The sequence below is a fragment of the Ictalurus punctatus genome, chromosome 18, assembly GCF_001660625.3.
Source record: "Ictalurus punctatus breed USDA103 chromosome 18, Coco_2.0, whole genome shotgun sequence".
Classification (NCBI taxonomy): domain Eukaryota; kingdom Metazoa; phylum Chordata; class Actinopteri; order Siluriformes; family Ictaluridae; genus Ictalurus; species Ictalurus punctatus.
The window spans coordinates 21,936,399-21,962,836 of record NC_030433.2 but is presented as its reverse complement, the minus strand read 5'-3'; the positions used below and the strand labels follow the sequence as shown (position 1 = coordinate 21,962,836).

Sequence of the window (26,438 nt, the reverse complement as noted above, 5' to 3'; positions counted from 1 at the left end):
ACTTTGTTGAACGTCTTGACGTGTGTGTGAACACACACAAGGAGGTTGGTGGTTATCTGGCGTTCATAGAATCAGAGTTACCTACGTACCTGGCGATGGAATACCAAAGACGATACCTAAGATTTAAATTGGATATTAACCTCCCCAGTACTCGCTTTCTATATCATTAATCTCATCCTTTCACATTAGCTAAGGGAGAGAGACAAAAAATACAATAAACAGACAAAACATCACAAACAAGCTACATCTTGACCGATCTCAGAGGCTGTTGGCGCTTTCACAACGCATGGAACACATACAGAGTTTTTCCCCTCTCTAACCATTTAATTAGACGTTCCTCGGGCTCTAACTACATTTTAAGTTTTTCCTGCGCAACCCTGCGGCGAAAGCGATTTATCAAGACCCAACTAATCAATTACTGAAAATCGGAACGCCAGCTCCAGTAATTCATTCCGAGCATCTAAGGGGATCAGCAAAGCTATTAAAATAGATGTTAACACGGCAGGACCGAAAGTGGTGGAATTGAATTGTTACCTCTCTAATTAGTATTATTGATTTAATTAACTGTCAATCCATCTGGGGAATATAAAAGTATCACCTTGATAGACACGGTCAAGCATAGCGACATGCCATGTAAACCTTCAGAGCAGCAGATTTCAGCTGACTGTCGGGGGAAGAAAGAAAGGAGAGAGTGAGAGCGCGGCAGAATTCTTGCATGATTTCATTTTCATTTCTATGTCAGAGCTCCTCTATGTTGCAACAGGCCTCGCCTTGGTGTGAAGTACAAATCGTGCCTATGATAGTGGGAGGGGTGTTTTGACAGACTGCGAGCCAGATTTTTGTCCCCGACCTCACACACTCCACACTCTCCTGGTCATAACCGAGTCAAACAAACATGTGGGTGTTAGATCAACTCTCTCACTCTCGTGCTTTCTCCTTCATTTGACCCCCCCACCCCCACCCCACCCCATCCCCCACACTCCCGTCTTCATTTCTGTTCAATTAATTATAAAGGGGAACCAATTAAGTCTTTGCAAAGAGATAACAGCTGGAATGAAGGAAAGGACTGGAGGATGTAAAGCTGGAAAGATGTGACCACAGACTCCACAGACTCCAGAGCTGAAACAGCGAGGCCAGGGAATTTTGCAATATCTGAAAGCCCTTCTTTTCACACACACACACACACACCACGATGACTGTACAACTCAGCAAAAAGGCAGAAATGGACCCTCCATGTCAAAGGTTCCGTTAAGTAATAACAGGCTCCATGGCAACACAAACTGCAATGTCAGCAAGAGTAAAAGTCATGTGACCTTCGTGTCACATTGTCTGTTAAGGATACAAAGCAAACTGCAGTGAAGTACAGGTAGATACGGGAGCGAGTCAATTAGTAAGTGCTAGATTCAAATTCACAGATCGTCTACAACCCAATTCCGAAAAAGTTGGGACAGTATGGACAATGCAAAAAAAAAAAAAAAATCATTTGAAAATTCAGTTTACCCTGTACTATATTGGAAATACATGAGTAGCACATGATTTGACGTTTTACTTTGTGAATTGAATTTATTTTTGAAAATATACCCTCATTTCAAATCTGATGACTGCGACAAATTCCAAAAAACGTTGGGACAGTCGACTGTTTACCGCTCTGTAACATCACCTTTTCTTTAAATCACACTTATTAAACGTTTGGACGCTGAGCGAAGACTCCAATTGGTCAAGTTTAGAGAGTGGAATTTTTCCCCCGTTCGTAAATTATGCATTTGTTCAGCTGCGCAACGGTACGCGGCCTTCATTGCCATTCTCAACGGGAGACGGGTCAGGACTGCAGGCAGGCCACGCTCGCACCCGCACTCTCTGTTTACGCAACCATGCGCTTGTAATCCGGGCAGAATGTGGTTTGGCGTTGTCCTGCTCTTGATGGCAGCGTATGTTGCTCCAGAATGTGTACATATCTTTCTGCATTAATGATGCCCTCACAGATACTCACAGTACTGACACGCCCCCATACCATGACAGACGCTGGCCTTTGGACCTGACGCTGATAACAGCTTTTCCTTGTTGGACCGGAGAACACGACGGCTGTTTTGTCCAAAAACTATTTGAAATCTTGACTTGTTGGACCCCAAAACACGATTCCATTGTGCTACTGTCCATCTCAGATGAGACCGAGCCCAGAGAGCTGGACAGTGTTGATATATGACTTCTGCTTCGCATAGTAAAGCCTTAACTTGTATCTGTGGATGCAGCGGCGAACGGTGTCGACTGACAAAGGTTTACCAAAGTACTCCCGAGAACATGGATCTCCATTACAGACTCATGATCAGGTAAGACGTCACATACCTTGTCTTTATATTGTCTTTAATTTGATCCGACTTTGAAGGTGCTGTACACAACAAGCTAAAGTACTGAAGTCGTTTTAAAACTACACATCATGCTGAGGGTACCGGAAGCAAACCTGATAAAGATGTGAACATACAGCACACTCACTAGCATACGGAGAGTTGGCAGCCGAGCCGTTGAGGAAACTGGGTGAGCCGCTCAGGTTGCTCATGGCCGTGCTGCCGTAGCCGTTCATGCTAGTGGCCACGCTGCTGTAGCTGCTCTGCTGCGGTGTTGGGCTCGGCACATAGCTATGAGGAGACACGCTGCTTGTATTCCGATTGAAGCCTGAGGCAAACAGAATGAAAGAGATTCTCAGATCATATTCGCAGAACATACAGTATCTTTTAGTCATTTCCTTCATCAGGAACTCATACGATCTAGTTGGACGTTATTTACAAATATTGCACCACTCACTTCTGTTGGGATTTTTTCGGTGCTCATGCACAACTAGAAGCCATTTCATAGTCTGTCCGTGTCTACATTATGTGGCTAAAACTTTGATGTCCAGAAAGAAAGCGCATAAGAGTGCGATGGTCAAGCCTCCGCGAACTTTCGGACGTATAGCGTACGTCTACGTGGGTGTGTCCCGAGGTTCCCGATAGCCCTTCTGTAGCTGATAATAATTCTACCATCGAATATTATACAGAATTAGTTCGAATCATTGTAGCTACAGTGAAACTAACAGGAACGGTATGAACAGCAGTCGATGAGTAGAAGAGAGCGACGATGTGAAAGTGAGGATAAACGTGAAATACGTGTCAATACAAATGGATTTACAATAACTTAGAGCTGAATACACGGTGGGATATTAGCGTTCAGATCAAGCATCCGATCAAAACCGACCAGATTTCACTCCTCTCAGACGAACTGCCGCCCGGACTCTTTCAGAAACGTGGTAGAAAGTTGAGAAACCCAACAACTAGCACTCGGCACAATTGGACGTAGTTTAGGGTGGACATTTCATAAGCCTTTGGACTCGTTTCAAGGATTAGAAGAGAGCAGAGTTCCTGAGTTTGCAGCAATACTGGAAGATTGCAGCTCAGATGAACTGTACCCTATTCACCGGTTTCTCATTGGAGATGAGAACGCTTGCACAAGCTAGTGAAGTGTCAGTTCATCTGATATGTATGTGCGAGGCTTACCCTGATTGCCTCCTTGAGAGGACTCGGACACATTAACAGTAATTTGTCCAGTAAAGGAGTTCACCCCCATCATGCTGGCATGGACAGAGCTGTTGGTGAGCCCTGTGAGTTGGTTGTGGTTGCGTGGTACGTTGTAGAGTGCCTCAGCGATGTCAGCAGCCCTCTTCAGTATGATCTCCTATACACATACACACACACACACTCGGTTTAATTCATCCATAAGACTCTTCATGAAGTGTTTTTGTGTATCACATATATATATATAAAATCTAGTAGAGTTTAGACATTATAACTATTTACAATGTCGTTCATTATGACATCATTATCCTGGCAGGTTCACCGATGAGTCTCATGTGACTCTGACAAATGTTTATTGATATCAGAGGTGTGAAGCACCCACGAATACCGATCTGATGAACTGACTCGCGCCCTGGAATGATTGGCTAAACATTTCGAAATTCCCTTTCTGACTAGAAATCTTCATAGTGTAGGTCGTTTAGTAAGAGCTGATTTAAAATAAATAAATAAATAAATAAATAAATAAATAAAAACGCTGTACCTGGTTGTTATGAGGCATTCCATATAACGCCTCCACCAGATCTGCTGCTCTCTTCAAAATCACTTCCTATACCCAGAGGGGAGAGAGAGAAAAAAAAACAAAACAAAAGAAGTAAATTTAATAAAGCATAGAAAGATAGAAAGACTGACCACTTTTCCTTCCCCCTCAATTCATTCCTCATAGATTTTCATTGTATAATGCGTGTCACCAACAGGAGCGGAGAGCTCGTTCTTGACCACAACTGAGCAACAAGTTCTTCCAGAAAGAGCAAAAAAGGGTCAAGTTCCCATTCAATAACACCGCGGACAGGCGAAAAAGCACGGCGCTGCTGCTCGCTCGATTGTTTGGTGTCTGTTGAAATGAATAAGTGCAGGATTTCAACAAAACATCTGGTTCGGATTGAAGCAGAGACAATGAGATCTATGTTCTGCGGAAAAGGTCAGCCGGTTCCTCGGAGCTGCACTGACGGCAATAACTTAAGGAAAACAGGACACGGGTAGGAGATGTGTCTAATCATAAGAAGCGATCGCTGGACCGGTGCGTTTTCGGCGTTTCTCGAATCACGACGTGTCGTCGCAGCGTTAGTGGGACTCCTTTGGTGGTCTTCGGCATTTCTTGTTAACGCTGTTTGTTGTAGGACATGAGTACCGAGTGAATCTGTAACACCTTACAAAACCGTACGTCAAAAGGAGCCGATCGAATTTAGCCTTTAGTCACCAAAGCGAAGAAATCAAAGCCACATTTCTCCTTCTTCTTCTTCTTCTTCTTCTTCTTCTTCACTTGTTCCAGTACCACCATCATTTCCTGGTGTGTGAAAATCATTTTCACTGTTTGTTCCCCTCAGTCCATGTATCTTCTGTGAGGTTTCTGTGAGGAGTTAATGTGGCAGGCCATGATTTGATCCACAGCAAAAATGTGATAACCTTCTCACAAACAAGAACTCTGAGAGCTGTATCAAAACATATTGCTTCTCGGCCAGCCCTAAGCCGATCGCACGCACACAAACACACACATGCACACACCTCACAGAGAAAGAGAGAGAGAGAGCGAGAGAGAGAAAGCGAGAGAGAGAGAGCGCGAGAGAGAGAGAGAAATAGAGAGAGAATGAGAGAGAGAAAGCGAGAGAGCGAGAGAGAGAGAGAGAAAGCGAGAGAGAGAGAGACCCAACAAGGATCAAGAGAGGGAGGTCAGGCGGGCAATGAGCAATAAACTGCTTTAGTGTGCTGTCCAAGGTGCTAAATTCACTCATTTACCACCGTTGCATTAGCAGGGAATGTCGCTACCTGCTGGCACAGGTAGCAAGGAGTGCTTAGGTATGAGGTGATTAGTCAAACCCAGGTGGACCTCCTGAATACGAAAATGAAAGCATCAATCAGATCAGAAGAAATGCTGGTAGAGGAGTGTGCAGAGAGAGTGTGTATGATGATGCTCTGTTCATTCAGCACTGGCTATGCTAATCATGCTAATCCTCTGAACATTCCCATCACTTCCTGATGCTACTGAATCATAAGACTCACGCAGGGGCGCACGGTGGTTTAGTGATTAGTACGTTCGCCTCAGACCTCCAGGGTTGGGCGTTCGATTCCCGCCGCCGCCCCCTGTGCGTGTGGGCGGAGTTTGCATGTTCTCCCCGTGCTGCGGGGGGTTTCCTCCGGGTTCTCCGGTTTCCTCCGCCAGTCCAAAGACACGCACGGTAGGCTGATCGGCATGTCCAAAGTGTCCGTAGTGTATGAATGGGTGTGTGAGTGTGTATGTGTACGTGATTGCGCGATGGACTGGCAGCCCGTCTTGTGTCCGATGCTCCCTGGGATAGGTTCCAGGTTCCCCGCGACCCAGTAGGATAAGCGGTATAGAAAACGGATGGATAGATAGATGGCCGAGCAGATAGAAAGCAGCCGAAGTCACAAATAGCTTTCTCATCCCAGTGATTGTACTTTTCTCTGAATAATGGCAGCCTATAAGAAAGACGAGGAGTGTGATATGTTTTTGTTTTCTACTCTTTTCTTCTTTTTTTTTTTTTTTTAAAATTAACAAATTCAGCAATGCCTCATGCTCCGTTAATGCTTTTAGGATTTCATTTCGGAACTTTTATGAAACGGCTTTGTTTTAAACGTCCAGTTCTAACTACACGACGTGGTGTCGTCCGAACGAAAGGCAGCCTTGCCGTCTCAGGCTATAATGAAACCGCACTTAAACCCACGAGTGACAGCTGAACAAATATAATCTCAGTAAACACAACCCGGACTCACTGTCCGACACAATCGGAAACAAGGTACCGGACATGGCGGTGTGATTGTCTGCACGGATTTGCGGGTCATTGAGCGTAATGGAGGATCACAAACGACAGCGAATGCTTCGCCTCGTTCTGCTCAGGGCAGCATGATCTCATCGCACACTTCCTGTTCAAAAGAATGACATCAGATGATGAGAGGGGACGTGATCAAAAAGTGATGATGCCGCCAGGAATGACACATCGAGTGAATTCCTGGTTTCATTTGAGTCATTCGGCATTCTGTTAGACCTGCAGGTTCAAATCTGATCAATAATAGCTGTAAAAGTGCTGGTCATGTGGTCATCTCTCTCTCTCTCTCTGTCTCACACACACAGGCTCCAATCTAACCAATAAAAGCTCTAAAACTGCCCAGCTTGCGTTAGCTCCCTTCGGTGGTGGTATGAATGCCCAATAAGCCATTCAGACTTCTGTCTCTCTCCACTAATCCCCTTACATGGGCCACTACACCATCTGTCCTTCACTGTCTGTCACTCTATTTGTGACACTGCGTCTGTAATGCATGTGTTGGTAATTAGCTAGCGAGGGTGTGTTTGTATAATGATGATTTGAAAAATCCACTGACATTTGTGGCATTTCCGTAGTAAAGAATAACGAATAAAGTAAGGAAGGACCAGAATATGATAAGAACTTATAATCACATCAGAATTTCGATAGTATGGAAGGCCAAAGAGGCCATGCATTATTCTTGTTTTTCGCCGTCCGGGTCACGTTGTTTTTTTTTTTATTCCGGGAGCAGAAAAAGCTCAGCGCGGTCCTTCGGCATCACGGACGAACGCGTCCGTTTCCGTCAACCGAACTGGCTCCGCGTCCGGCAGTGATCGACGACGTCAACGTCGGTGTCCGAGACTCGAGAAGAACGGGGACGCGCGTCCCTCTTAACGCGGGGATGAAGTCCATCCCTACGGCGTTTGATGACGCCGACGGCGAAGACGCCGACGTCCGTGCTACGGCGGTCCCGTTCACGAAGGTGCGAGAGTTTTGTTACGTCGAGAAAATGAAGTCGAGATCAGGAGAGAAGAAGAAAGACGATATAATGACGCACGGCCTCTTAGGACTTCCGTACAATCGGCTGTTAGGAAAATTCGTAAGAAATATCATCGATTTCCAGACGCAGAGGCACAGAGAGTCTATGTTCTTGTGTAAAGTGTGTGTGTGTGTGTGTGTGTGTGTGTGTGTGTGCGTGTTGGCCTCTCTTCCCTTGTGTATCTGAGTCAGGAGCACTATGAATGAAGCTCCCAGTTGAAAAGTGAGTCCCATCAACAAACTGTTATTACCTCAATAAAAACAAGACAATCGATGAACAGAACACATTGTGTGTGTGTGTGTGTGTGTGTGTGTGTGTGAAAGAGAGGAAGGTGCTGATGATGGTAGCTGGGACGGCTGCCAGGAAACAAGTGAGAGAGATGAATGAGAGAGAGGGATAGATAGAAAGAAAGAGTAGAAGAGAGGCACGGCGTATCCACTCCCTATTTCTGACCTCTTCATTGTGTTTAGCGCTGATCTGAATGTCAGTAGTGCAGAAATTATTTCGCTTCTCATGCTCTCTCTCTCTCGCTCTCGCTCTCTCTCTCTCACACACACACACAAATACATACACACACACACACACACACTATGACTCAATTACTAGTGGTGGAGCAATAATAAAGTCTGGGCAGCAAAGGCTTCGATCGGCTGACCTGCTGGGAGGCACAAGCTGACTTCACCATGATGGATCACCTCTTGATGCCTGTGCTTATAAACACACACACACACACACACCCAGAGTGCATAGTGCTGTGCAATGGGACTGGCACGCCATGCAGGGTGTATTCCTGCCTCATGCCCATTGTTCCTGGTATAAGCTGGTATCCATCACGACCCTGACAGGATAATATAATAATATAAAAGTTATTCTCAGTAACTGCTTTTTACCTGCAGATTCTGATCAAGAGCTTCAGTTTGGGATTGAAACATCAGAATGGGGTCAAATCGCGCTCTCGGTGACTTTGACAGTGGCGCGGTTGTTGGTACCAGACGGGACGGTTCGAGTATCTGATCTGGTATTTTCATGCACATCAACGTATAACATTTTCATAGAATGGTGCGAATTATTTATTTATTTATTTTTTAAAAACACACCCAGAGGGTAGTAGGTCTGTGCGCTGAAATGCCTCGATGAAGATAGAGCTCCGAGCAGAACGGCGAGACGCTTTCCAGCTGCCAGGAAGACGATGGTCGCTCAAATGACCACTCTTTACAACCACGCTGAGCAGAAAAGCATCTCATCGATAACATGACGCGAGCCTGGAGGACAATGCCCAGACTGCTTTGTCGGGTTCCACTCACGTTAGCCAAGACTGGAAATTTGAGGCTACGGCAGATCTTCCTTGAGATCTCCTGTAACTTCCTGCAGGTTTCACCTCCAACTAAAATCTAACACACCTGTTTTAGTTGATCAAGAAGTTCTTACGGTAAAGATTAGGTGGTCAGGTGGGCAGGATTATGGTTGGAGATAAAGTCTTCAGGAAGGTAGATCTCCAGGAACAGCGTTGGTGACCATTGGGCTACAGTGCGCACAGGCTCACTAAAACTGAACACTGCATAAAGTCCGAGCTGTATTTGTCGAATCTTCTCCTGCGGGGTTTTGATGAGCCTGTAGCCTCAGATCTTGGTTTCCAGGAACGAAACCCCTCGAACCAGTCTGGCCATTTTTTCCTCCGAGCTCTTGCAGAACTGCTGTGCACTCGGTGTTTTTTCTTTCCGTTTTCGCAACATTCTATGTAAACGCTAGAGACCTTTGCGTGTGTGTGTGTGTGTGTGTGGGTGTGAAAATTCCAGGAGATTTCTGAAATACTCAAACCAGCAGCCATTATAGTTTGTATAATTTGTCCTTTCAGAGACGGTATTATTTTTTTTTTCAGAGGAAGGAATTCGGGGTTAGATTTCAAACGATTGCTAATGTGTCCAGGATTCAGCCCAAGAGCAGACCGTCTGACGCAAAAAAAAAAAAAAAAAAGGCTCCAAGAACCACAAAATTTCATCACGGGATCTGCTAGTAAGTCTTGCAACTGTTGGTGTCAAAGCGCGTTCTTCTACAGTCAGAAAGAGATTGCACAAATTTGACCTGCGTATGATGCGAAGCCAGGAAAAAGCTTTTGCAAGACTACAGTTTTCCAATGAGTATACAGGCAAAGACCAGGCCTTTTGGAACAATGTTCTCTGGACAGACGGAGCAAAGATAGAGTTGTTTGGCCACGGTAACAGCAGACATGTTTGGCGCAGACCAAAGACAGCTTTTCAGGAGAAGCACCTCATACCGACTGTGAAGCACGGTGGTGGAAATGTTATGGTTTGGGGTCGCTTCGCTGCCTCAGGGGCCGGACAGCTCGCATTCATTGATCCGACTATGAATTCTGCATCATATCAAAGAGCGCTTGAAGATAACGTGAGGCCGTCTGTCTGAAAGCTGAAGCTGAACCGAGAGTGGACCTTTCGACGGAATAATGATCCAAAGCACGCGAGCAAATCCACCAAGGAACGGCTCAAAGAGGAAAAAAAAAAACGTCGGGTTACGCAACGGCCCAGTCGAAGCGCGGATTTGAACCCCATTGAAATGTACCGTGGGGGGGATTTGAAAACAGACAGAACAATAAGAAAGAAAACCCTCAAACATTTTGCAACTGAAAGAACATAGAAGAGTGGGCAAAAATCCCAGAAAGCCTGGTGGACAATTATGCAAAACGCCAACAAGAGGTTATTTCTCTCAAAAGGGGACGATCCTAGCTTCTGAGGCCGAGGGTGTACTTATTTTTTCCACAGAAGAGTGTCACATCCGTTGATATTTCGGTTTAATAAATGACTAATTCTTCCTTGTGGTCTCGTCCGAGTATATCAGCTTCTCATTAATAAGCGCCGTTTCAAAGATGATCACATTTCCACGGGGTGCACTTATTTTTCCACACCACCGGTATGCGAGAGATAGACGTTAGGCTGAAATTCGCCAGAGTACTAATCGTATCTCTAGTTGTAAACGCTGTACTATTACACCACACACACATGCGTGCGTGCACGTCCGAGCACAAACACACACCTGGACCAAATCAACCATAACACACTTCTTATAGTGTATTCATACGCTTTTTCCTGGAATCTCACAATACATCTTCATCAGACCGAGAGGAAATAAACAAAAGGGGGATGCCGGTGTGAAGCCCCTTAGAAAGTCTACACTGAGATGTAATTTATTGATGTGAGACTGAGGTGAATTTTCTCAGAACAATGACATGAATATGAAATGAAACACACGCTGCGTTCTCCCCTTAACCTGACTCATGCGTACTTATTACTTCTCTTATTGATTGACCGTCTATACGTTTAAAAAATTTTTAAAAAATAGGGCGCTCCTTTAGATTATATCGAACGTAAGATGCGCTAATTAACGTGTAGTTTTTAACGGACGATTTAATGCGTGAAACACTGCCCTTTAAGTCTGGAAGGGTCTTGAAACACTCTAATACACTACAGAAAGTCTTATCCAGTGCTTGAATTGCCATCACTTATGTCTGTCTGTAACACACACACACACACACACATTTCAAATGATCTTACTGCACTGTTTTTGTCTATAACTTGTATCTGTACAACTCCTCTCACAATGTGTTTGTACTTATCTTAGTATTAAGTCTTCCAAACACACACACACACACACGCGCGCGCGCACACACACACGCTTCTAATCACAGTCGTTTATCGCAATTAGTCGCATTAGTCGATGAGCTCACAGACAAATGCGGATGCATGTATTTAACTCTTATTAACTCTTTGTGCTTGCGTCTTTGTGCGTCTGTGTGTGTTTCATTCCCCGGGAAACTCACAGGCAGAAGATTAACCGTTAAGACACACACATCCATACGTGCATGCTCACAAAGAAGTACCGCAGAAGCCTGTAACACTGTAAAATACACAGCAGAACTACACCGCTCCAGCAGCACTGGGTTTAACATGCCCGGCTGACACACGCATCAGCACTCGAGGATGATGCGGCGATGATGTAACTCTCCTTGTGCTTGAGCAACGGCTGCTAACGACTCGAGAACAGCGATCGTTACCACACGAGCCCGATCTCCAAGCCCACGACGACGTCAGAGCGAGAACTCGGCCATCTTAGTCGTACCTTTTGTATAACGTACGAACTCTCACCCCGACGTACGTAAAGCTCCCGAGGAATCCGGAAACGATCCGGTCTCGAAGCCGAACGTCACAAACGGCACGCAAGTATAAATAACTAAATAGAAGTACAACATGTAATATTGTCTTAACGACGCTCTTAACGATCGCGCAGAATTACAGACACGACCGTGTACCGATATGTCTGCTAGCAAATTCAAATCAAGCTACGTTGTGTAAAACTAGCTGGAGAAATCCCGTTCTTTTTTTTCTTTTTTTTTTAAACTGAATGATATTCAAATGTAACAAACGTAACAAACACGCCGTACCTTCGGTAAGCGCTCCGGGTCTCCAGGATGCCGAGGGATGACCTTCTGTAGCCGCTGGAAACCGTAATCGATGGTGGGCTCGTTTAAAGCTGAAAAACAGACACCATTAATTCTAACATTATTCTATAGATGACTGACCCCGCCCCCAATCCCATCTCATTAAATTGCTGCTTTAGCATTCAATCTGATTATTATAGATTGAAGATTTTCTTCAATGGTCCACTAATAAAGTAACTGCCAGGGCATACCAGTCGGAAAATCGATAAATCGTCGAAGTCCTTCATACAATTATAACACGAGGAAACGGAGGGAAATCACACTTCAGCAAAAGCGTGACAGGTTTGACACCGTAGAAGTTGCCGCCGGAGTATTACAATCGTTCCGATGGAACGTCGCCATGGCGTTTTCCAACGATTACCCGCATTTATTCCGCTCGGAGTGTAAAACGCAGGTACGGGACGGCAATCTTGGGATTCGAAAAGATGGCGCATTCGGTATCGCAATTACCGCACGTGGAGTCTTTATCTTGTCAGAAACATGAAAGTGCATCAGTCGTATGAAGGAATATGACGACTGGGAGGAAGATTTACAAGCTTTCGCATAAAACGTGGTTCAATAATAGAAAGAAAATGGATGGGGGGCGGGGGGGGGGGGGGGGTAATGATATGGCTGCACTTATATGGCAGGGCTATGTTTTCAAAAGGCCACTGTTTAAAAGGAGTACAAACTGCAAACAGAGACAAAATGTTCCAGATATTGTATGTTTTTGATATATATATATATATATATATATATATATATATATATATATATATATATATATATATATATATTTCTTAAATAAGAAACTGATCTAGTATCAGTGTTTGGCTGTTCTATACTTCCACAGCTAAGACTGACTTAGTATATAACTTAATAGTATATACGTGGCTTTCAACTAACAACTTTTTTTTTTTTTCTTCTTCCAACACTTCATGAAGCAGGAGGTTTAAAAGGTCGAGAAAAGAGGAAGAGAAAACCAAAACGTGGTTTGGATGAGCATGAGGGAGTGTTAGGGGTTGATGGGGCACAGAGAGAACGTGGAGCTGGGTGCTTTCCTGTCAGTTGAAGCAGATGGTCACGGTTCAGTGAATTCTAATAAAGTTATAATGATGTTAGTATGTCATGTAATATGAGGGGAAACTTAAGTAGACTATTAATATAACTATCATATAGGTGTCCTCCACTAATATTGGCCCCCCTGGTAAATATGAGCAAAGAAGGCTGTGAAAAATTCTACACTGTTTCCTTGGGAAAGATAGGTAGCACAACGTACCGACTAAAAGGGGTGCCAATAATTGTTTGGATTCAAACGCAGATATTTAACAATGGTTTTATATATATATATATATATATATATAAAAACCTGTGTTGTGTTTGCAATTGTTTGATTTCCATGAGAGTAGAGTATTTTTAGTGATTTTTTTTTTTTTAAACAAAAGGTTAAACAACGAAGACAAATTCTCACAGCCTCCTTTGCTCATATTTACCAAGGGTGCCAATATTACCGGATTCGAACATTTCCATACTTATAAAGCTGCTCGAATGACTCGAAAACATGAGATGTAAATGAAATGTGAATGTGAAAATCGGCGGCGCGCGAATGGTTTTCGATGTGCGAGTGTGTGAAAGAATGAGGAAAAGTCTTCGCGTCGAAAAGCGTGATGGTGGGAGTCGCCTTCGTGACGGTCGATCATCTCCGCCTGTTTGTGTGAGGATTTTTCCTATCCCGTCTTAGTGAGCGGTCCGACGGTTCGAGGTCCGAGCAAGCAGACAGCTCGAGTAAAACGATCAGGACCGAAATGGATGAAAATGAAGAAGAAGAACACTAAGCCCATGCCCATGTTAGTCTTCAGTAAGGCAGATGCTGTATATTACAAACTTAACACAGTATATCTAGGACAACATAACGTGTCTGGGAATAACTGAATAAGAAACATAGGTTTTATTCAAATAAATAAACAAACAGATAAATAAATAAAACAATCCCTTGCCATTTGTAGCACGTACATTTCCTGTTAGCATTCTCATAGCATTCTGTTTCCTCTCTTCTACCCGAGGTCGGTTTATAAACACTCACCTTTTAGTTTTATAAGCTAGTTTTTATTCTGATCGAGTTATCATTCGTATTATTCATTCGTCATTAGGCCGCACGTGAACACAACTACGGCGGATAAACTTTAACTTCCTGAAGGGGAGTAAGAAGGAAGGGAAAACACACACACTTCCGCTCAAAAGTTAGTGGACACTCGACTGAAATGTTTCTCATGATCTTTAAAAAGCTTTTGGTCTGAAGGTGTGCGATTAAATGTTTGAAATCGGTGTCGTAGATGAAAATATAACCGTGCCGACGTATTCGTTTCTTTCATTAGAGAACTAACGTTTTATTTACAAATAAATATCGTTTTTTAAACGGACGACCCGGAGCGAAAGGGAACTCCTTTAATACCGTTTAAAAATCATCTCAGGGGAATTCCTCAAGAGACCGGGCGAGAAAACGCCGAGAATACGTTTCCGGGAAATTCTCGTCGAAAAGCGCGTCACGATCTAATCCCCATAGTTCCATTTGTGTTACTCCCGAGTTTTCATGACTTCATTATTATTCGAAAATGTGGAGGTATGAAATAAATAAATAAATAAATGAAACAAAGAACGAGTGCGTCCAAACTTTCGACCGGTCGTGTAATGCTAACAGATTAAACTGGCCTCCTTTTGTACGTGAGCACGTCTGATTATGAACGGTCGGTAAATCACGTGCAAGGCGGTTAAAATAAACGATTAGACGTCGGTACATTATAAGATCACGTTAACGAGTTGGAGTAGTAGTAGTAGAACAACAACATCCAACATCCCTAACACTGGGAGAAAAAAAAAAAAAAAAAAAAACGCAGCAAGTTTTCGAGAATGCCTCAAGCGTTTCTTTGGAAAGAAAGAACCTTTACTCTCTACACACACATACACACACACACACACACACACAGAGTGAGTCATAAGTAAATCCACTGATTTTTTTTTGCATAATCTTTAAGCCGACGAAATAATGATGCCCTAAACACTGGAAATACACAAACCCTCAACATCAACCGACACGTGTTTTTTTTTACACGTTTAATTGCTTGGCAAACAGAAATACATGCCAACGCACATATATGAACTACACCTGAGCCCATGTACCCTGTAACTAAAATGGGGAAGTGGGACTGCTGTTGGCCTATATCTTCACGATAGCCAGTAGAATATTGTCTAGTGCTAACCACACCGTGAGTATTTATAACTTGGCGTAGCTCTTCTTTTGCAAACTGTTTTATTGTTTTCTTCGTACTCCCACATGGCTTCAGTTTGCTGGTTTATTGTTCTCCCTGGGCAATCATAGTGGTTAACTGCTCCAAAATAGCACTGGGGCCAAGTTGGAGATGTTACGCTACAGTACATGCTACATTCTCGGTGTTAAACGGGACATTATGAGCGTTAGCTGAGCAAGCTAATATACTGTATTATATACAGCGGGACCGTAAGGGCCCGACGGACGTCAAAAAGCAGAGAAGCGATACATAGCGTAGCGGCTTCCATACTTTGCTTCAGTACCGTGCTTTACCCTGGATTCTGAAGATAATGATGGTTATGAATACAGCTCGCACGTCAGATTCGTTTCTGAAGTTATATCTGACGGGGAAATTGAGCACAACTCATGAATTTAGCTTCCGTAGCTAACGTGGAATGCAAAAGAACCCATGTCGCACCCCTGTTCATCTCCTTCCACTGGCTTCCTGTAGCCGCACGGGATCAGATCCAAGGCCTCGATGCTCACGTACAAGAGCTTGTCTGGAACAGCACCGTCCTACCTCAACACTCTCCTGAATTCCTTATTAGCTAGCAACCGAATGAGCATGAAGTGTATCCAGAGCTTAACCGTAGGATCACTGACCATGAGATAGAAATACACCCTCTACGTACCGACACCAATCCTTCACGAGGCATTCAACACTCTCACACACAGTGCCAGTTTAGAGTGGGCAATCCGCCGACCGCCTCATTTTGGAGGTGGAAGAAATGACGCGTTCAGGTTTAAAACGACCCTCCCGTTACCGCTCGTCTTTTATCATGTTTACATGCGCTTTTACAAACTAGCATTTATTGCCCGTTTTTTGTTGGGTTTTTTTTTTGTTTTGTTTTGTTTTTTTTAAACGAATGACTAGAAGATGAGCTGAAGATTAGCTAGATGCTTTCTTTGCATTACCGCGCCTTCAGATGTTAGCGTGTTTGTGAGTCGCTCTGCACCGGAGCGTCTGCTAAGTCGCTAAATGTGAAAACGTCGATGTTCTCCGCGTAGAAACCGGAGTAGAAATCCGAAGACGGTTGGTATGCACACGATGTTTCGGGGCATGCGTTAATCGAGTCTATCAGACTAAACTGGCTGTGGATTTTGGTCATTGTTATGTTGTTAGATGTTAAGACATGTTAAGCGTGGCCTTGATGACTGTTTCAATTGAATAAAATCGCAAAAATCACCAGGGCGAAAACATCGGCTGGCGTCAAGGAAAATGTCAAATTGATATGACAGGAATTACCTCAGCGATTAATTAATGAGCAAATAGGCTCTCTCTTTCTCTCTTCTCTCTCTCTCTCTCTCTCTCTGTGACCACATTGTGAGCGATCTCTTGCAATCAGAGAAATCAATGCTCATTGAAATTGCATGAGGACAGATGCATGCCTCATCATATTTCACAATAATGATCCAGAGAGGAAGATGGTCTGAGCAATGTTGGGGGATCGGGGTGGACTAGGAGGAAGGGGAACAGGCAGAATCGAGAAGAAGGAGGACAAGATGTCCACGATTGATCAGAATAATAAAAAAAAGTGAGTATATGGTCAAAAGTTACCTAATGCTATCAGCTATTATTGCACAGGAGCATCTCTTGGAGCACAATATGAACACCAAGGATAATAATACATTACGGTAACCTAAAGTAAGAGACGTGAGGACCATACTGATGCTCATGCTACGACTACAGCATCCTCCCTGGGCCACAGACCCTATTTAGATTCCCAATTTCTTCCAACCAGGAAGAGCAGATCATGCAAGGTTAATTAAAAAAAAATCCAACAATATTTTCAGAACCTCCAGAGGACCATCCCTGACGCAATCAAACGATAACAATAAGATGTTTCGTCGTCGTCGTTGTTGTTGTTGTTGTTGTTGTTTTTTTTACCTCCTCCCCATCTTTGCTTCCATATAACCTGTCAAAGTGTTGCAGTAATGAACACGGGAGTGGAGAGCAATCTCCTAAGCTTCGTTTTCCCTCCTCCAGGTGTGATCTGAAAGCGAGGGCTCTGGGGGATCGATCCTTGCAGCAGGGCAGCGTTCAATACCTCTGAATTATTGCTTCATTCTTCCCTCCTTATTATAGATGAGTTATTTTCCTCAAGCCACCCCAGTTTAGGATCAATAAAGAATCTTGTCTTATTCTCCAACTTATTCGTATATCTTACCTCCTCTTCTCCCTTGCGCTCTGTTATCTTTAAGATGTATGGTTTGACATTTGAGATTTGTGTGGTGGGACGGTGGAGGGTGCTGTGTGTGTGTGTGTGTGTGTGTGTGTGTGTGTGTGTTCTGAAAGATACAGTTATGAAAGAAAATACACACCCCTGCTGAACTTATGGGGGTGCATGCACCTCCTCATTTGGCATTTCTACTTATAACATATCAAATAAGTCCAATGAAGATTACATAGGGCCGTGGTGTCAATCTAAGGGCCCGGATAGCCACGTCCCTACTGTACACAAAGTTGCCTGTTCCTCTTTTTCCACACCGAATCCATCCCACGAAGACCTTAATAATTAGCAGACAGGTCCAATCCGGTCTGTCAAACGAGGCGGGAATTCTGGAGGCGGACCACCCTGACTTGCGAAAGTTGAAATATAATAGCAGTCTACGCTAAATGTGATGCCACGCAATATGTATAACGTACAGGGCGAATTGTTCAGGATTCTAGCTGGAGATGTAGCATAAACAGGGTCTCTGTCTTGCTAGGTATCGGTTTATCGATCGCGTCTTCACACTTCCTCTGTACTGGCGCATACCTTCACGAGTGACAGGGCGCCTCCACTGTCAATTATAGAAGATTTATTAGGTACTCTGTGCCCTTTGCAACTAAATCAAGGCCAGAGGGGGAAACGATGAAACGAAGAAAGAGAGAAAAAGAAGTAAAAGGAAGGTAAATTACAGCGTTTCGTGTATTAATGATCCTGCATTTTTGTGCCTGGGCTATATGCAAAAAAAATCAAATAAATAAAAAGTCCGTAGGCTTCTTCGTTAAAGAGCACAATGCGTAAAAACCTTGCACTTCTACTCATCTACTGTACTGTACGCATTGTATGCCTCGTACCTTTAAAGTCTACAATAACACAATCTTCTATAGGCTGACTCTCATTGGTTGACTGATTTTGGAGGTTACAAAACCTGACATACTACTGGCAGTTTCCAGGTAGCCACAGATTAGCACCTAGCTGGAGCCTGGCAGGAGGCATCCGTGGCTGTGCCTGTATTGATTTAATTAGACCCGCCGAGCTGCTAGCAAGCTACGCTAATAGCCGCCGCTCACACAGTTCAGTAACAGGCTGATTAGTTTCGCCAGCTGTTCGCTGAGTACTAGCTATGCCAAGACCAGCTACCGCTTTCGCTTTCCAGTCACCCAGAGCAGGTTTTACTTACAAAAAACAAAACAAAACAACAAAAAAAAAACCCCAAGGAGTACAAGGAAAGTGTGGTTTCAGCTTGGATGAGATGGCTATTCTGTTTTAGTTAGGTTAGAAGCACGGGTACAGGAAGTTACGGGTTCATGTAGGATTTCATCTGAGCTGAGGGAAGCAGGAGGGGAAATATTTCATGCTTATTTTTCAGTGTACACCTTCCTACGGATGAACTGGTCAGCACCTACTAGGACTGAAACACAAGCACACACGCACATACGCACACACACACACACACACACACACACACACACACCAACTTTCCAACTTTAATTCCACGGATCCAGTATTCAGAAAGAAAAAAAACAGTAAGTGTGGCGTCTGATTTTGAATCAGTTTCATGTGTTACATGCTCATACACACCCAGTGAACTCACACCTATAAATACACTCTGTCAAACAAATCACTAGCAATTTGCTAATGAGTTCTCAGGGGTTTGACCTTTGAACTCAGTATTTGTTGGCACTGATGGGTGATTTGGCTCGTTTTAATGCTGCCTCAGGTCTCTCTCTCTCTCTCTCGCTCTCTCTCTCTCTCTCTCTCTCTCTCTCACTCACCTACTCTCTCTCTCTCTCACTCACCTACTCTCTCTCTCTCTCTCTCGCTCACTACTCTCTCTCTCTCTCACCTACTCTCTCTCTCTCACCTTCTCTCTCTCTCTCTCTCTCTCTCTCTCTCGCTCACTACTCTCTCTCTCTCACTCACCTTCTCTCTCTCTCTCTCTCTCTCTCGCTCACTACTCTCTCTCTCTCTCACCTACTCTCTCTCTCTCACTCACCTTCTCTCTCTCTCTCACCTTCTCTCTCTCTCTCTCTCTCTCTCTCTCTCTCTCGCTCACTACTCTCTCTCTCTCTCTCTCTCTCACCTACTCTCTCTCTCTCACTCACCTTCTCTCTCTCTCACCTTCTCTCTCTCTCTCTCTCTCTCTCTCGCTCACTACTCTCTCTCTCACTCACCTTCTCTCTCTCTCTCACCTTCTCTCTCTCTATCTCTCTCTCTCTCACCTACTCTCTCTCTCTCTCTCACCTACTCTCTCTCTCTCTCTCTCTCGCTCACTACTCTCTCTCTCTCTCACCTACTCTCTCTCTCTCACTCACCTTCTCTCTCTCTCTCACCTTCTCTCTCTCTCTCTCTCTCTCTCTCTCTCGCTCACTACTCTCTCTCTCTCTCTCTCTCTCTCTCACCTACTCTCTCTCTCTCACTCACCTTCTCTCTCTCTCACCTTCTCTCTCTCTCTCTCTCTCTCTCGCTCACTACTCTCTCTCTCTCACTCACCTTCTCTCTCTCTCTCACCTTCTCTCTCTCTATCTCTCTCTCTCTCACCTACTCTCTCTCTCTCACTCACCTTCTCTCTCTCTCTCACCTTCTCTCTCTCTATCTCTCTATCTCTCTCACCTTCTCTCTCTCTCACCTTCTCTCTCTCTATCTCTCTCTCTCTCGCTCACCTACTCTCTCTCTCTCTCTCTCACCTACTCTCTCTCTCTCGCTCAGTACTCTCTATCTCTCTCTCACCTACTCTCTCTCTCTCTCTCACCTACTCTCTCTCTCACTCACCTTCTCTCTCTCTATCTCTCTCTCTCTCTCTCTCTCTCTCTCTCTCCTCTACTCTCTCGCTCACCTTCTCTCTCTCTCTCACTTTGTGTTTGATGTTTATATAACCAGAATATGTAAGTTTGGAGCAAAGACTGAGCTAATTAATACAGATTTTTAGTCAGAGAGGAAAAACAGAGGAAAGAAATGCAAAATGGAAAGATGCGGTTATACTCATTACAGGACTATTGAAAATGTTCTGGGACTAGGTCTACTAATTTAGTGTGTGTGTGTGTATGTGTGTGTGTGTGTGTCTAAAATGAGTGAGGCACTTGTTTTCTTTGCGTTTGTGCACCCATGTGGGTGTTTGTGTGCAATCCGGAAATCTACACAGATCGTTTCGGCCCCATTTTTTTCTGCAAATGACTTCAAGATGTAGGCCAATAAAGCGCCCACTGTTTGTCTAACTAAACTGTTACAGTGTTTACAAGCCGAGCTCGTTACTATCTCCTCATCTGGAGTAATTAAGGAAAAAAAATATCTTCCGTTACGTTTTCGCTATGCGGGCTCTGCGTCTCGCTTTTGTGTATGTAACTCAGAATATAAGCGTAATGCAGATCTGCGATTACGTACGGCTTGAACGGAAAGCTATAAAGACTGCTCTTATTACTGGCCTAATCTGGGACTGATCAGAGATCAGTAAAGCTGCTCGGGAGGAGAGAATCGGACTCTTATATTAACCATCAGACAATAACTAAGAGTCCATATAACTGTACTGAAACTGACATGAATAACGTCCTTGAAAGGAAGTGGATTGGACTCCAGCAGTGGTCTACCTGTTTATGCGTACACTCTAAAGCTCTAGACCCTGTACATTCTGCATCTTGTCCCTATGGGGAATCTCACAAAGGTTCTATGTAAAACCCTACGGAATATTTTCACTATAACTGCTTCATTTTCCAAATAACCCTTCTCCCTAAACGTGTACACGATTTCTGAAATTTCACCCAAGATGTTAGCTGTTCTTCGGTAGCCACCGTTGTTTTAGGACGATCATCGGTCGTATATTTGTGGTCAGCTGACGTAACTCTGGCATGTGATTGGACAGCTTACCTGTGTAAATGAATCTGCCCGGTGTCCCTTTGCAGAACTGTTTTGACTTGTAGGAGAGCGTCACTTCCACGACACCAGGGATGTGCCGAGGAGGCGTCTGCACCCGGATGGCATGAGGCGTGATGAGCTGATGAGAGAGAGAAAGAGAGATTAGTGTCCCCCGACTAGAACATTTTTAACAGTTTATTGTTACTCTTATTTCTTGTTCCAGTTTGATCACTTCAGACGATTTTCATTTCACAAAGATGATTTGGTTGCTTATATATTTCTATTTAATATGGTAAGTAATCTGCAATCTGCGATCGGTTAACGACCGACGCTTAGTAGTGCCTACTCAGCGCGGCTCAAGGTCCCTTTCCAGAACCTTCGAGTTAACCGTTCGGACCACAGAATCTGTCGCTATTTTTAAAAAATAATAAAAAGTTGCTAAAGACCCACTTGTTCCGTGAGCACATAATTAACCCCTAAAATGCCAACCCCTACATTATTTATAGAATAAATATATAAATATATTATAAGAAAAGGGGGAAAGAAATGTACTCTGGCCCTTACACCTCGACTCTGCGCACTTTGCTTCTCTGGAACTCCATTATAAATCTTGTACGGTAGCACTACTTTTATTGTTCTCCGCTTGATATATCGCTTTGCTTGTATTTCCTCATTTGTAAGTCGCTTTGGATAAAAGCGTCCGCTAAATGAATAAATGTCAAGGTAAGTTTGTTACTGTTTATTAACTGTACAAGCAGCTGTTTACTGCAATAGTCCTGCTTAACGGTTGATAACTAGAGTTGGGTTAGGGTTGGCTAGGGTTGGGTATGGTTAGGGTTGGTTAGGGTTAGGGTTTGGTTAGGGTTGGGTTGGTTAGGGTTAGGTGGTAGGTTAGGATTGGTTAGAGTTAGGTTAGGGTTGGTTAGGGTTAGGTGTTAGGTTTGGTTTGGTTAGGATTAGGGTTAGTGTTAGGGTTGGGTTATGATTGGTTATAGTTAGGGTTGGTTAGGGATAGGGGTTAGGGGTTAGGATTGGTTAGGGGTGGGTTAGGATTGGGTTGGTTAAGGTTAGGTGTTAGGGTTGGGTTAGGATTGGTTATAGTTATGGTTGGTTAGGGTTAGGTGTTCGGTTAGGGTTAGGGTTGGGTTAGGGTTAGGTGTTAGGGTTGGGTTAGGGTTAGGTGTTCGGTTAGGGTTAGGTGTAAGGGTTGGGTTAGGGTTAGGTTAGGGTTAGGGTTGGTTAGGGTTAGGGGTTAGGCTTAGGGTTAACCCAACCCTAACCCTGCTTAATGGTCTATGTGTATTATGGCTCCACCAACAGTAACACAAAGCGTAATGAATGAATAAATGTACCAATAAATAAATAAATAAACAAATAAATAAAGCATTGCAAATCTTGGCTAGCATCCAAAATGCCAAGAACCCTGAAAGCAGTGAAGTAATATGAGTGAAATGTGCATCTGTGAGTAATGTGAGTTTGTATGTCCTACTGATCATTCTCAAGGGTTTGATGGGGACTGTAGTTGTGTTGTGAAAGGGTACACGGGGTCTGTACTCCTTGTCTAGAGACACCCTAATTAGAAACATGCTGTAGAGTTAAACCTGAAATGACCGACTCTAGACATTAACCTTCTAACCGAGCACTAATCGCTCAGTTACACTCCCAACTAAATACTTAAGTATACAGTTATACGGGATGCATTTCTCATTTGTGTTTGTGTATCGTGTATTGTGTGTGTGTGTGTGTGTGTCAGTCCCAGAGCTTGACCTTAAGCTGGGAGTTTCTGTACAGTATGTGACCTTTAAAACAAACCCCAGTATAAAGACTTTGCAAACAGAGGCAAGTGTACCGTTAAGCCATACACAGATGTATTCCCCTAGGGCTAATCAGGACCAATATTTTTTTTTAATTATTACCCCATAACTACCTAATGCCTCTAACTCTCCCTGCAAAAATGCCATCCAGTCACCTAAATGTTCTCGAGACTAATCTTAAAACAGACGTAGGAAGAATTAAAACCTTTCCCCTCATCATGCACTATCACGGATAATCAAATCTATAGCTGATGGGAATAGCTGAGCGGGTTCTGGGTGGGCCTCCTCATTTAGGGGCTATGGGGTTAGGGCAGAAAGGTCAAAAGGTGATGATGTCTACAGGAACAGCTAGAGGGGGAGGAGCCAACGATCAGTAAATGTGTCCCAGATGTGCACCGTCAATGCACGATGCTGTTTGCGTGTGCGCTTATTCCTCTGATATCTACAGTACAGTAAATCCGGATCATATCGAAATGATACGTAAGCATCTAATCTGAACATGTTATGTAATCATATGATGATATGTAAACATATGACATCATATGTAGACATGAATAAGTATGACATCTTCTTAAAGAATATAAACAGCACAGGAAGATCCTCTTCAGAAGGCGCGCTTTGAGTCCATTATAAATTTTCCAATGGAATTCAGTAGCACTACACATGTAACCTAACCGGCTATACATGCCGTCTTATTATTATTCTTTTCCTGTGTAACTTGTTAAATGGTTTTGTTATCGTACGTGTCATATCCGTATTATTCCGCTTCCGTTATGCGATGTTAATCTTTTTATGCGCTTTCTTAAGCGAGCCTATTATCTGCCCAGGAACAAGAGATGAAAATTAGCACCTCATGCTCATGCTAACTCATTTACAGTTCCTTCATGCTGTTTAGCAGTCCCTGACAAATAAGGTTAGTGCGAAAAAGTGTTGATTGCTTGCTCCATGCTTCAGTCGTTCGGTAAACGTAGTAGGCGGCACGATTCGGATTGTTTAGTCTACCACGCTTGTCTGTAATTCCTAGTCGAATAGACAGTTATGAATATTAAATGATCATCTGCTACATTGATTACAGGTGCATTAATTAGTGTGTTTATACTCCCAAGTCTAGGGATGACGTAAGGACTGATAGTACACTTTAGCAAGTCTGAAATGGAGCAAGTTATTCATAACGTGAACCTTGACCTTGAACGATTCCATCGTTTCTCGAGGATTTTTCTTCTGGATTAATTAATAGTTCAGTTTCGGTTTTTCAGCGGCTTTCCAGCAATGTCCGTTACAGCTGACTTGGCTTGACAGAGGTATTATCATGTAACTGCTATGTTTTGACCCCTCTAATGGACATTGACAAAGAAGCACGGACAACCATGGATACGTTAGATTGCTGTATGGAAAAACCCAAATCAAACCTGGCTCGGAAGTCTGACGGCGTCCGGCTTGGGCTCACAGCGTTGTGGAAGAGTACTTAGATAGTCGATTAGTGAACAGTTCGCCAATATTTAATATCCAAGACCACGCCTATAATCCCAAGATCTGCCATTCTAAACAAAGCCTATTGACTTATATTCTCACGGAGGTTAAAACAGTTTCACCCACCTCGCTCCACACCAGCATGGTGCCGAAGATCACCTGCAATCCATCGAAGAAGTTGTCCCCGATGATTATGACCGTCGCGCCCCCCGTTGTCCATCCTTCACTAGGGCTAATGGCTTTGATGCAAGGTGCTGCTGCTTTCCAGTAAGAGTACCAATAGAAATGTTGTGAAGGAGAGAAAAGAGACAGAGACATGGTATTAATTAATCCCTTTCAATCATTTCTACATATTATATATATATATATATATATATATATATATATATATATATATATATATATATATATATATATATATATATATATATATATATATATATATTTTTTTTTTTTTTTTTAAAGCATCGTAAAAAAAACCAACGTATTCTAATCTTTCATTTTTAACACCCGAGAAAAGGTAGAGTTGTATTTGCGTACTGGCGGGTTGAATTTTGGACACTTCAACCCTTGTTTCCCCAAGAGGCCTCAGGGTTAGAGACGAGGTTCTTGTGTGGTTTGTTTCACGAGGTTTGCAGGGGTGTTTGGGGGTAGGTAGTCTGACACCTCTACAGCTCTCGTTTCGAAGCCAGAGCAGGAAACAAAAAGCCACAGACGTCACTGGGAAAGCTCATACAGCTGGATTTAACTAGGATTCCCACACCACATGGCCTAGAGAAGATCAGCGGCGGTTTTCATGACCCTTGCAGTGCCTCTCAGGCATAAAAACAAGGCCTTACTTACAACAAGAATTCCCATTGAAATGTTGTGGCTGGGATTTCTTCTTGATGACACTGGCAAGTCATTACAGGTCGGTCCACACCACAACAATACTGAATGAATATCTGACCAAGATATTCAGTAAGTGAATTCAGTAAAGAACCACATCTAAGACACGTTTAAAGTAGAATATTACAAGGAAATATTTCGGCCGTCGTGGCTTAACCCGTTTTCAGTCAGTGCATACCGTGTGCCCATTGGCTTGTACTGTCATGTTTGATGTTTCCTACTCTGCATCACGGTTGCCACGGTGAGCAACGTCATGTGTTTCTTTGTGTTTGTCGCGAAGTCTTCCTAATCCTCGCCTCCTAGTTGTTTCTTTAGCGTGGTAATGTTTAAGCGTACGGAGTGGATTCGCCCGATATAACCCGGACTCTCCCGGTCTAACGATCCTCGCGTTATAAAACGCTGACGAATAAACACGTCGAGATTGCTACGCGCTAAGATCTCCTACGTTGCGCACTGTCGTGCATGTGGATCGGTGACAGCACGGTGAACGGGGAACAGCATGGAGAGAGGTCAGTTCACTTATTAGAGCTGTCCTCTCATTAGCGCTGGCAGGGGCTAAAGAAAGCGATTTAGCTGCTTTGCCTGGCAGTGTTCACCTCTGTTTAGTTTTAGAATAGTGTCATTCAGCATACTAACACACAAAAGACAGAGAGATTGCTGGGGTCCATCTATGAGACGGAAAGTTTGTTCTTTTCTTTTCGGTACGCACGTGAAGATGTCCTTTGTATTTACATTTGGGACACTGGGGCTCCACAAACATGCAGGCACACATACAGGCATCGGAAATAAGACGAGATTTCCTGTAGCATAATGTAATTTGGGGAGGTGTGGAAGCAAAGTGCAGTTGTGTGGTGGTAATGTTGGCCTAAGTGGACTGTTTGGCAGAAGCTGAGCTTTTTGCTGGATTAAGCAGATGGAGAAGCATGAATCCATCTGATAGGATTAAACTTTCTGTGGCTCTCTCTGCACCATCTGCTCACCATGCTGCTC

The 26,438-nt window shown here is 43.7% G+C and overlaps 1 protein-coding gene across 2 annotated transcripts in view; it reads right to left on the bottom strand.

Moving 5' to 3' along the window:
* The window catches only part of ebf1b (EBF transcription factor 1b), a 108,438-nt gene that overhangs the window by 8,718 nt on the left and 73,282 nt on the right, over nt 1-26,438 (bottom strand). For both annotated transcript variants that reach the window (XM_017492888.3, XM_017492889.3), the window contains exons 9-14: nt 24,687-24,817; nt 21,289-21,415; nt 11,857-11,945; nt 4,087-4,152; nt 3,528-3,705; nt 2,491-2,670 (exon numbers count right to left, since the gene is read on the bottom strand). In XM_017492888.3, coding sequence (XP_017348377.1) covers nt 2,491-2,670; nt 3,528-3,705; nt 4,087-4,152; nt 11,857-11,945; nt 21,289-21,415; nt 24,687-24,817 — 771 coding nt within the window. The remainder of the gene's footprint in view (nt 1-2,490; nt 2,671-3,527; nt 3,706-4,086; nt 4,153-11,856; nt 11,946-21,288; nt 21,416-24,686; nt 24,818-26,438) is intronic.